General features: G+C 51.8%; 1 protein-coding gene across 1 annotated transcript; it reads left to right on the top strand.

Annotated features, from left to right (window-relative positions):
- Positions 1-9,443: 9,443 nt before the first annotated feature.
- Positions 9,444-11,777, top strand: POU3F3 (POU class 3 homeobox 3). Its single transcript, XM_045771772.2, has one exon. The coding sequence runs from the start codon at positions 9,505-9,507 to the stop codon at positions 11,002-11,004; it is 1,500 nt and encodes a 499-aa protein (XP_045627728.1). The 5' UTR covers positions 9,444-9,504; the 3' UTR covers positions 11,005-11,777.
- The last annotated feature ends 534 nt before the right edge of the window (positions 11,778-12,311 follow it).

Raw genomic sequence — 12,311 nt, 5'->3', positions numbered from 1 at the left:
CATGCCGTGACTTACGGGGATTTTTGCATCCTGATATAATATTAAATTAAAATTTGACATCTGTCAAGCATCACTGTAAGCCTGGGATCCTCCCCTTGGGCTTACTGAGTAAGCAGGCTCCCTACAGAAAATTTGAGAGGAGGGGAGCCTTCAAAGAAACAGGGGATACGTAACTTTTAACTTGGGGCAAGCCCCAGTACGTGAAGCTACAGTGAGCAGGGTCACTTAGTTCTACTATCAAAGTCTCTTTCCCAGATATAGGGCTGAAATGATATTGCTGCAAACCATGTAGGAGTTGAAATATCAAATTTCAATAAGCATTGGTAATGTATTTTAAAGTTAGGAATGTATTTTAAAGGTGAACAAAATTGCCACACTTTCTTGAAGACCCCCTGTGGCTGACGGGTCCATGGTGGGCCTAAGGAGGGACCCGGACATGAAGTGGGAACTTCCACATTCACAGAAGAGACACCACATAAGCACCATTTGGGGGAAATGTCCAAACGATCAGCCTTCAGCCTGGTAAGCTGCACCCAGCTCCTCAGACAATAGCTGAGTTCAAATGCCAAAAAATCGAATAATAAAAAACAGAGACACCAAAGTGCAGGAATTGTTTTCTGATGTGCCACGATGACTCTTGTTCATCACAAAACCTCCCAGTTCCAGCCAGAAAGGAGACACTGTATAATGTATAGGGAACGGTCTGGATAGTAAGTGGTCCCAAAGGAGAGGGAAGTTCAGTTCTGTTCGAACCACAAGCTCCAAAAATCCAACCACTCCTCTGGTAAGGCTGAGTTAATATTTCTGGGTTTTGTTTTTAAAAACACAGACACAAATACGTACGCGAGCACGCGAGCACGCGCGCGCGCGCGGGCACACACACACACACACACACACACACACACACACACCTCAAGTTGACCTTGGAATATTTTTCTAGCTAGGACATACCCACATGTTTTGGTTAATAAATCATCATCATCACTCTGGTCAATCAGCTGGGTTCTATGTTACCTAGCCCTGTGAATTTAAATTCGAAGAAGACCATTGTGTTGGGGGGTAGGGGGGTGGGGAGGTGAGAGGGGCAGGCAAGAATAGTCCATCACGTTGTGTCAGCTACGGCTTCCCTAGCGATTGGTAGTTTTCATTACCAGACTTGTCAGGTGCATACACGAAGCTAGAGTGGGCAAACACTTAGAAATGGGTTGTTTTAAAAGCATGCCCTCGATAACCAACTTATCGTGCCTTTTTCATTTAAATGCCACAATCCGAAATGGCCTGTAGTTTAAAGCGGTCCTATGAGCATCAGAAGTAAAGCTTCTTACTATTAGGTGAGAATTTATAGTGTCTGAATTTATAATTGCTCCTCCAAACCCATCTTTAAAAAAAAAAAAACTAAGTGTTTGCTCCTTTCCTACAGATCAGATAAATCAGTTATCAAAGTGATACAAAGAACTGGGCTGGGTAGGGGAGTATCCGCAGGCTTCAAAAAAAAAAAAAAAAACTTAGCAAGACCAAGAAACAACTCATCCACTGCCAGCACGACAAATACTCATTTCCACCCAAAAGCTGCTGTTGAAGAGCCCTTTCCTTTGTAGATGGCACACAGTGTGGGTGGTGAGAATGCTTAACATTTTAATTTGTAAATGGTAATGGCAAATGTGCTTCTACACTGCTAAGGTATCAGAGCACCTTATCATTCTCAAATGTAAGCAAATGAGTAAATACCCATTTTGTGTATTGTACATTTGACCCAGGTAATGTTCTTCATTCTCTCATTTGGCAAAAGCAATTTCACCATCCCCAACAATTAAAAGTCTGTAGTTTTGCCCAGCACTTGGGATCTTAATTCATACCCAGCTTGATCGTTTTCCACCTCCAAATCATTACAGAATCCTAACACGATTTCTATAATATGTCAGTTCTCAAATTAACTTGTTGCTTTACCCAGAATTACTATTTTCTGTTTCTTTTACTTAAGACTATAGATATCATAAGGAGCCAGCATTCTTTTTCATGTGTGTGTGTGTGTGTGTGTGTGTGTGTGTGTGTGTCTTTTAAGTACCTTTGCAAGAAAGGAAAGTAAGTAGCAGCCAAGATAGTTACAATCACAGATCTCCTGAAATCCCCCCCAAAAAAAATCAGGCTCTAAATATGTACAAATATTGCTTTTTCTCCCCAAAACTGTCTGGCTAACTAGAAAAACTTTCCTTTCTCCTTAATAATTTCGAGATGCATTTAGCGAGCCTGGGTGCACAAAGTAAACTAGAGCTTTGAGGCATTTGTCCAGTTCACGTGAATCTCCCCCAGAAGTCTTTTGTCTGAAAAGTCCGGAGAGCTGAAGAAAAAGCAATGTTTGGACTCAGATTACACAGTTTCCTCAAGTTTCCACCTTGTTTTATTAGCACAAACCTGACAGTACATTTCCTGACTCTAAATGTGAGTGCTCGCGTTCGAAAATCGTGGAATTAAAATGTTGTTCAGAGTATCTGTTTTGCTTACATTATTCCCATAATCTCTCAACTCTCCTGGAATTAAATGCCATTTATAAATCTAAACCTTGACTTTTTCAAGTTAGTTTCAAAGAAAAACTTCTCGTGGCTGGAACCTGGTTGACTTGGAGATGAGTTTGAAAGAATACGGTGTCTTTTCCCCTCTTCCAGAGGGACATTAGAGCTTTCACGAAATGTACGCCCTTCCTAACAGGCTCTGTGACACAGTCACAGGTGCGTTGAACCACTGAACCGTGGAAGCCAGCTTCTCACTTCCAGTCACTCATGGCTTCCCTTCCTTAGTCATGGTCTCTAAATCTCCTTGGGAAAATTGTTAGTGACAAACCGACTAATTCCTCAGACCCAGTCAGGATTTGCCCTTCACTATTTTAGGAAGTTTTCCGCACATCTTTTTCATCCTTTTGCCACAATAAAGTTCAGTGTTGATTGGCAGTATCTAAAAATCTCTGAGGCGGAAAGCTTGTGCTCTGTTAAAACTTTTCTTCAATTGTGTTAAGTAAGATTGTCCTAAAAAGTTTCAAGCCCACAGTTACCTCTCACCGATGGCTATTTTGTATTTTCTTTTCCCTAACAAGGCTTTCCAGAGTAAATCCAAAATCCCTCTACAACTGTAGGAAGTGGCAAGAATGGAAGTAGCCATTAAATATCAAATCGAGTAAAAGGGATCCTGGAAGCCTTGACTAAATCTCCAAGGGCTTGAGTTTTATTTAGAAGTCAAAGCATGTATCAAGTTGAAGAACGTTTATTATTTAACAGATAATACCTTAGAACGCATTTTCGCTCTCTCAACTGCTTCCCCAAAAATACAACCTGAAAGGCAGCTTCTTAAGTAACTTAGTCTGTGCCCTTGATAATTTTTAAATGTTTTTGCTTTCACAGCCCAATTCTGTTTTCCAGTCTTTCTATATACACTTCACTGAGAGAAATGGACAAATGCTTGTTTGGGTTTTTTTTTTTTTTTTTTTTTTTTTCTTTGTGGGTTTTTTGAACTGTATTTCCTTCAGGGCCATTTCACAGACAGGGACGGGTGGGAGACGGGAGACGGAGAGGTCTGGGTCCTCATATTGAAAATCCTCTGTTATGTAATGAATTCACTGCTCATTGTGAATATGCAGAGAAAGGTAGGGGTGTTTGTCCCTTTGGCAAGTTTGGAGAAGCAGATTTGCTTTTGAAACAGCTACATTTTACTCAGTACCTGCTAAGACGAGTCAGTGCGCCCCCTGCTGACAAGTCAATAGTACAACTCCTGAGCACTTCCAAAGTTTATTTTGTTCAGTAAACCGTGTCATATAAAATTAACAACAACCAATAAAATTAGCTTATATGTTTCAACTGTAAAAGTCCAAAACAAAATAAAGCTAGTTTTAGTGGCGCTAGAAATCTCTAGTTTGGCTTCTTCTCTTTGGCTGAACTAAGGTCCTTTTATCTAAAGCCCAGTGCACAAACATATAGCTTAATGTGACTAGTGTTCTTCCTTTTATTTCTTTCTCTATGGCAACCAATATGCTCTGCTCAGAAATGTTCCCCATCAAGGAAACAAATGATCTTCGGGGAGCAGTTCTATATGGCATCTGGTCCAATGGAGCACAGAGAGTTAACCCCAGTCAAAAGCAACGCTGCCAAGCACGTAAACAAGGAGTGGAAAACTGGCGATTCTTACCCCCCTCCCCAACTGAAACCTCTTCCTCCCTCCTTACAAACCATTTCACTGATTTGGCATCAACTGTTTCCAAAGAAATTACAAATTTTAAATTGTAAGGTGCTCCGGATGCAAAAGTGCAATAAAATTCCAGCCCTTTGATTCTACCCCTCATCACACTAGACGCAGCTTCCTTTAAAAAGAACAAAACCAAGAAGCTTTTACAATCCTCTCCAGCCTATTTCACTAAGGTAAGGTGCCCACACAGGCTTGGCCTTGGCCTAGCTATTTCCTCCAGCCATATTTATCTAATTAACTGCACCTCACAAGTAACTTCCCCCTCGATTTTTACAAAACCCAGGGACAGTGGCAAGGGGAGGGGGGGAGCAAAGCCAGCTGTCAAAATGGAAAACAAAGTAAAATCTAGTTTTCCATAATAAAGCTCCTGCTTCCTTTGGGAATAAAGTGTAGGATGTCCTGGTTAGTTTTGATTGATCGCCCTCTTTTCTGATGGACTTTCACTACCGAGCTGGGAGGCAGCAACTAAGACTGCTCCCCAGACTCCGCATTAACCAGGGGTGCACTGACTTCCTGCCTCCTCTTCCTCCCCTGCTTCCTTCCACTGCGGCTCTCTGCCCTCCCTTTGCCAAGCCCCCCCCATCCCCCTGCTCCCAGCAGGAATCCCCCCACCACAATCCCAGACAAGCACACATGGGTCACCACATCAGCCCTGGCTACAGAAAGGGGGTATCTTCCCCTCTAGTCCTGATTCTCTAGGAGAAGAAAAAAAAAATATGTATAATACTGCGTGCTTTATAATCATTTTTTCTAGGGCTCCCCCCACAATCAACAATTAAAATTAATAACACTCTCCTCCCCCCACCGCAAAAAAAAAGTGAAATGCCTCACTGTGGGGAGCTTTGGAATGAGTCCATCTTTTTATGTAATATTTTAACAGGGTTGAGTTTTTTTACTCTCCCCCAGCACACTTTCCCTTTCCTTCCTTCAAAACAGTTGCTCTGTGAACCCTCTCTTGTCCCAAGCAATGAAAATAAGCTCCCAAACCTACAAGAGCATAAATAAACCAGAAAAGAGGGGGAGAAAAGGAGAAAGCAGGTAAAGAAAATGAAAAGGACTTACCGAGCAAACTTCCAGGGTTAGATTTTTAAATAAAAGAAGATGCTTTATTATATTTTTTAAAGGTGCCTTGGGGGGGGGGAGGCATATTCTCAACTCCCCAGAACCGATGCATCCTTAGTCTTCCCCTTACACGGACTCCTCTACACCCAGCTCTCCACCAGTCTATTATTTTCACCAAAATATATGAAAATGTATGCAAATGAAAATCAGCACTAACTGTTCTCCCCTTGTTATATACTTTGGATTTTTTTTTCCAGACAAAACAATCACACTCTGCAAAGGGAGGGGGCGGATGGGGTGGGGCTGGGTGGGGGGAGGCCGGGGAGCGACTCGAGAACTAAGTACGCGGAAAGGGGGGAGGACGAAGGGGACAGACCTCGGAACAGAAGTGGATTTCTGTTATCGAGGAGAACAGCGTTTTGGGGGGCTTCCCATATGCACACACACCCTCCTTGAAAAGAAAGAAAGTGGATCTGCGTTCAGAGGCGTTATCACGTTTCATCAGGCCACCTGAGACTGCTTTTGAAAGCGTGTACTGTGAAATTCATAGCAGTAATTTAGACAAAATCCTCACTGTATATTAATGAAAGGCGGCCCCATGGCTCTGTTCCTATCCTCCCCATTCAGTGTAAACAAAACCACGAGACTCTCTCGGTTTTTGAGCCGGATCCAAGCAAAATCGGCAGGAAAGGAAAACACGGGGTGCTGGCACCGACTATTCAAACGTCTGCACCTGGAGATCTCAGATTTATTCAATTAAATCTGTGTTCCATCTTTTATATATACATATACACATACATAAATATAAAAAAGGAACCTTAGGGGGACGTAGAGGGAAAAAATCCGTTCTGTTTGGGGTTTGGTTACGGCTGCCTTTCAGATCTGTCCCTTAGCAATAATGGCTTTGCTAAAAACCTACCTACGACGGTATCTCTCACCCGGCAAGCAGGAGCTGGACGAGATCCTACATAAATCCTACGCGTCTACTGTTAATCTTGAGATCACGCAAAGGCGTAGCTTGCGGCTGGGCTGGAGAGCTCTGGCTTTAACTGAGTTCACCTAACTGCGTTCAGCCAGAGGAATTATTCATCGGGAGAGGGCAGCCCCGTTCACAGTTTAATCGGAGCACCCCGGCGGCTCCGCACCCATCTCCAGGGCCGCCGCTCGGCGGCGGGCGCCGCTGGAGCTCAGGACTGCCGGCTGGAGGAGCAGGCTGGGGGCGGCGGGCGCAGGGCTGGCTCACCCGCATCCAGGGGTGCGGGGTGCACGCCCACGCACACTCATTAGGAACGATGTATTTATTGAATGTCCGAGTTGGGTTAGTTCATTGGAAATCCCCAAGGAGGGTTCAATTTGCCCTTGTTTTCGTTGCCACTTTCTCTTTTTTCTTGGTTCGCTGAGGTTCCTCTGTGCAGCGTTTCCGCTTGGCTGCGTCCCCCCACCCCCGCTTCTCCCGCCTACCCTGCGCGCGCCCCCTCCCGTCCCCCTTAACTCTTTCAGCTGAGGCTGAGAAAGCGTTTGTCGCCGCCAGCCCATCCACTACGCAAACCCATCTGAAACAGAAAAGAAAGAAAAAGCACCACTGTGTCTAAGAATAGCGAGCAAGCAAAACACCACTAATAACCATAGAGGGGAAAATATATATATATATATACACACACACATATATATACTTATGCACACACACGCATAATGTAAGCGGTGGAGGGCGCGGTTAGTGGATCCTGGTTCTTTAGGCCGGCTCCTGCTGCAATGGGAATTCCCGGAGCCACTGGGGTGGAATATACAGTTACGATGGATCTATGGGGAAAGGTCGAGCTGATTGCTTTTCAAATACATCGCAGGGCTCTGCTGACCGGCACCCTCCAAACACACAAGGACACGCTCTCTACTTGCTTGAATCCCAAAGGAGGGGGGAGGGAAAAAGGGAGGGAGCACGGAGAGGCAGAGAGGGGGTGGGGGAGACAGCGAGCCGCGGCAGCGAGCGGTCCGTCTCGCACGCGCGGGCACCGCGCTGGTCCTGGGCTGCAGGTTTCCCAGATGATGGCATCCGAGAACTTAAACAAAGGGGGACGCCGCCGGCGCAAAGCGGCTGCAGAAAGTTGCGGTGGCGGATTTCCAAGGAGCGTGGCCATGACCCGAGCCCTTGCCGATGCGAGCTCTCCCTTTCCACCCCCGCCGAGACACAGACGGGGGCCGGCTGGTGAAGGAAAAAGGAAACTTTGAAACCACTGGGGATACATCTGCCTATAGGTATTAGCATGAATGGTGCTTCTACGCCGCGCGCTTTACAAATCTCTGGAACCGGGGTGGGGGGCGGGGAGGGCGGCAACACAACGCAGTACTAGGTGAAGTGGGTAGGTTGCTATTTTTCATGATTTTTTCCCCCTCTTCATTTTCCTTCCGATTCTAACCCCCCCCCCTTCTCCCATCCCTCCCTCCCTTTTCTCTCCTCTTTCATCCCCCTTCCCAGACTGGTAGCGAGCGCCCTGAGCTGCGGAGAGAACGCCAACCTCTCGGCCGGACACTAAGAGTTAAGATGTGGCGGAGGGGGTGGCGGGGGAGGGGCGGAGAGGAGAAAGTGGCGAGGGGGGTGGAGGCTGGGCGAGGGGGGGGACGACAGATTTCCAGCTTCTACGACGCTCTGCCTAAATTAAAAAGCAACCAATCGGAACGGCCGGAAGGGGGGCCGCTCGTCCTGAGCCAGTCATTCTGGGCCTGCCAATCACCCAGCGGGTAGCCAATCAGCGGGGGCCCTGGTGCTCGACTTCCTTGTATTTGGGAAAGTGTGGTGGTGGGTGCGCGCTCGCGGCGGAGGGTAAACATTCGACAGTCCCTGCTCAGAGAGGGAGGGACAGAGAGCGAACTGTCAGATCCCGGCGAGAGCGGGCGGGCGAAGAGAGGGAGAGGGAGTGAGAGAGAGGGAGGGAGAGGGAAAGTGAGAGAGGGAGAGAGAGCGCGAACGAGGGCGCAGAGCGAGCTCCCGCTGCAACTCCGCTCCGGCTCGGCCAGCGCCAGCGCCGTCGGTGCACTCTACGAGCCGTGCAACGTGCCCACTGGAGTTGGTTGTGTATCAAGGATCCCCTATATGCACACACACACCTCCACCTCCACCAATGCACTCTTCTTCCTCCTCCTCCTCCAGACAACTGCTGGGAAAAAAATAAAACACCAACCCCAACCGTCAGCAACAAGGTAACAGAGCCATTCGACCTCATTTTTCTCCTGTTCAGTTTTTTCCTTGTTATATTTGTTTCCTAATTTCTGCCCAAAAGGAAAGATGTCGCATCAGACTGTGACTGTTGCGAGGAGAATGAAAAAGGACTCTTGTTTCAGAGGCAACCAAGAGCTCCGGCAATAGCAACTTAAGAGAAATGCACCATCGCAAGAAGTTTTCCTAGGACAGAACAAAACTTGAAACGAAAGGACCAGAGGAGGAGAGCAGGAGCCAGCCTCTCCTCTCCGCACACGCGAGCAGCCAGCATCACCACGCCTTCAAGGACGAAAAAAGTTTTACTACTCTAAAGGAAAACGAGTGAAATGTGTTCCTGAGGAGGAGAGAAGAGAGCGGGCAAGGGAAGGAGCGGTCCGGTTGCTGGTCATCCATAATTTGGTTAAGGAAGAAAGGAACGGCTGCTTTCTTTATTGTCTCCCGTGAAATCTTCACTTAGCAGGTGGACTGAGCCCCGCGCCCGGGCAGAGTCCGCACTCGCCCGAGAACAGCGGGAGGAGCGGGAGCCGGCGCGCCCCGCCAAAGAGACCGGAGCGCAGGCCCGCGCCCCGCCCGGTGAGCCCCGCTGGAGCGAGCGGAAGGCGCCGGGGCTGGGGGGCGGCCACGACCCCCCCTGAAGGGGGCGGCCACGGAGCGCGCCCCGAGAAGCGAGCCCCCCTCCCCAGAGCGCTGCTCCTGCTGCTGCTGCTGCTGCTGCTGCTGACCAAGGCCGGCCGGCGACCCCCGCGCCCTGCCGAGCGGCCTTGCAGCTGCAGCCGGGGGCCGCGGCGGCGGCGGCGGCGGCGGCGGGGGCGGAGGCGGCGGAGGAGGAGGCGGCGGCGAAGGCGGCGGGGCCGGCCCGGGCCCGGGGCGGGGGCGGGGGAGGAGGGGGGGAAGGAGGCGGGAGGCGGGGGGGCGCGGCGGCGGCGGCGGCGGCGGCCGCGGCTGCTGCTGCGGCGGCGGCGGTGGTGGCGGCGGTGGGGTGGCGGGAGCGGAGCGGCATGGCCACGGCGGCTTCTAACCCCTACCTGCCGGGGAACAGCCTGCTGGCGGCCGGCTCCATTGTACACTCGGACGCGGCGGGAGCCGGCGGCGGCGGGGGCGGCGGCGGCGGGGGCGGCGGGGGCGGTGCGGGAGGCGGCGGGGGCGGCATGCAGCCCGGCAGCGCCGCCGTGACCTCGGGTGCCTACCGAGGGGACCCGTCCTCCGTCAAGATGGTCCAGAGCGACTTCATGCAGGGGGCCATGGCCGCCAGCAACGGCGGCCATATGCTAAGCCACGCGCACCAGTGGGTCACAGCCCTGCCCCACGCCGCCGCCGCCGCCGCCGCCGCTGCCGCTGCAGCCGTGGAGGCGAGCTCGCCCTGGTCCGGCAGCGCCGTGGGCATGGCCGGCAGCCCCCAGCAGCCTCCGCAGCCGCCGCCGCCGCCGCCGCCGCAGGGCCCCGACGTGAAGGGCGGCTCCGGACGCGACGACCTGCACGCGGGCACAGCGCTGCATCATCGCGGGCCGCCGCACCTTGGGCCCCCGCCGCCGCCCCCGCACCAGGGCCACCCGGGGGGCTGGGGGGCCGCCGCCGCCGCCGCTGCCGCCGCCGCCGCCGCCGCTGCCGCCGCACACCTCCCGTCCATGGCGGGAGGCCAGCAGCCGCCGCCTCAGAGTCTGCTCTACTCGCAGCCCGGGGGCTTCACGGTGAACGGCATGCTGAGCGCGCCCCCGGGTCCGGGCGGCGGCGGCGGCGGCGCGGGCGGCGGCGCCCAGAGCCTGGTGCACCCGGGGCTGGTACGCGGGGACACGCCCGAGCTGGCCGAGCACCACCACCACCACCACCACCACGCGCACCCGCACCCGCCTCACCCGCACCACGCGCAGGGGCCTCCGCACCACGGCGGCGGCGGCGCGGGGCCCGGACTCAACAGCCACGACCCGCACTCGGACGAGGACACGCCGACGTCGGACGACCTGGAGCAGTTCGCCAAGCAGTTCAAGCAGCGGCGCATCAAACTCGGCTTCACACAGGCCGACGTGGGGCTGGCGCTGGGCACGCTGTACGGCAACGTGTTCTCGCAGACCACCATCTGCCGCTTCGAGGCCCTGCAGCTGAGCTTCAAGAACATGTGCAAGCTCAAGCCGCTGCTGAACAAGTGGCTGGAGGAGGCGGACTCGAGCACCGGCAGCCCCACGAGCATCGACAAGATCGCGGCACAGGGCCGCAAGCGCAAGAAGCGGACCTCCATCGAGGTGAGCGTCAAGGGCGCGCTCGAGAGCCACTTCCTCAAGTGCCCCAAGCCCTCCGCGCAGGAGATCACCAACCTGGCCGACAGCCTGCAGCTCGAGAAGGAGGTGGTGCGGGTCTGGTTCTGCAACCGGCGCCAGAAGGAGAAGCGCATGACGCCGCCCGGGATCCAACAGCAGACGCCCGACGACGTCTACTCGCAGGTGGGCACTGTGAGCGCCGACACGCCGCCGCCTCACCACGGACTGCAGACGAGCGTGCAGTGAAGGCAAGGGGCGCAGCGCAAAGAGGGCCGCCGCCGCCGCCGCCTCCGCAGCCGCTGTCAGCACCGCCACCAACCCCCGCCGCCGCCGCCACCGCCGCAGCGCCAACCCCGCACTGGGGCCGCACCGGGCCCGGGACGGCCCGCCGCCCACCCCTCCGCCCAAAGACAAACATGCCCGCCCTTGGAGGAAAAAGAGAGAGAGAGAGACGGACCAAGGAGACATTTCTGAAGTCCAAGGAAGGAGGGGCAAAACAAAACAAAAGCGTAATAAATACCCAGACTGTTTTATATACATATATATAACAAACAAAACCGGAAGAGAAAAAGGAGGCGATAATGAGATCTCGTTTATACTGTGGTGGTGTTTCCTTTTTGTTTTTCTTTTTCTTTTTAAGGAAGGGTGAAGATGCCTAGCGCACCAAAACTGTACTCGTGAGGTTTTTCCCACCCTAGGAAGTCCTACACGGCAACGGTGGACAGCACCTAGCACCTGCCTCGTCCTCTCCTCTTTAAAAAAGAAAAAAAAAAAAAAAGCACCCCTCTCTCCTTTTCACTCACTCCCCCCTCCAAAGGGCTGCCTAAAGTGATCTACCGAAACTTTCTTTCCTGGGAGCGACCTGAAAGAAAGCAGAGGCACCGGGTTTAATCAGGGGATGACTCTGCTCCGGGGCCCTGTTTCTCTTGGCCATGTTAAAGTCATTTGGGGACAAATTGACTATGAAATGGGATGGAGAAAACAAAGAACAGTCTTCAGGAAAAAAAAAAAAAAAGAAATATTCACAGCTTCTGAAATTAACAGACTGAATAACAAAGCCAAAAGAAAAAGTATCCTAAAAGTATCCTTGGAAATAGAGCATCACGAAAGAGCAGAGGGATGGGCGAGGGAGAAGGGGATGTCCTGCGAGGAGTGGGAGAGGCCCGGCGGAGTCCTGGGCAGGGCGGGCGGACTGGGCGCGAAGCGAGGCCCCGCCACCAACCCCGGCTTTAACGGCGGTCACTGGGGTGGATGAGGCCTAAAGATTCCACCGCTAATATTTTTTTTATTAATATTTTTTATTTTTTATTTCTGGACTGACTCAGATAAAGAGATTTAGAAGGACTGAGCACCAGCCGATGCACTTCTCTGGACTTCTCTCCTCAATCCGTTGCCAACTTTGATTGAATGGGTGCTGTGGATGTGATTATATAATACTGCCATTTCCAAGCAGTGTTTTTGGTAGGTTTTAATAAACAGACTTTTCAAAAGACGGCAATATAGAATTGTTAGATCCGTTGTTGATCTAAAAATATTTGCTTTATATTTTCATT

Source organism: Ursus americanus, chromosome 7, assembly GCF_024610735.1.
Source record: "Ursus americanus isolate L20-20 chromosome 7, mUrsAme1.1.p, whole genome shotgun sequence".
NCBI classification, from domain to species: domain Eukaryota; kingdom Metazoa; phylum Chordata; class Mammalia; order Carnivora; family Ursidae; genus Ursus; species Ursus americanus.
The sequence above is the reverse complement of the archived record's forward strand: the minus strand, read 5'-3'. Positions and strand labels throughout refer to the sequence as shown.

What these genes read in the sequence shown, in the direction of transcription:
- POU3F3 (XM_045771772.2), top strand. Translation starts at nt 9,505, where the DNA reads ATGGCCACGGCGGCTTCTAACCCCTACCTGCCGGGGAACAGCCTGCTG.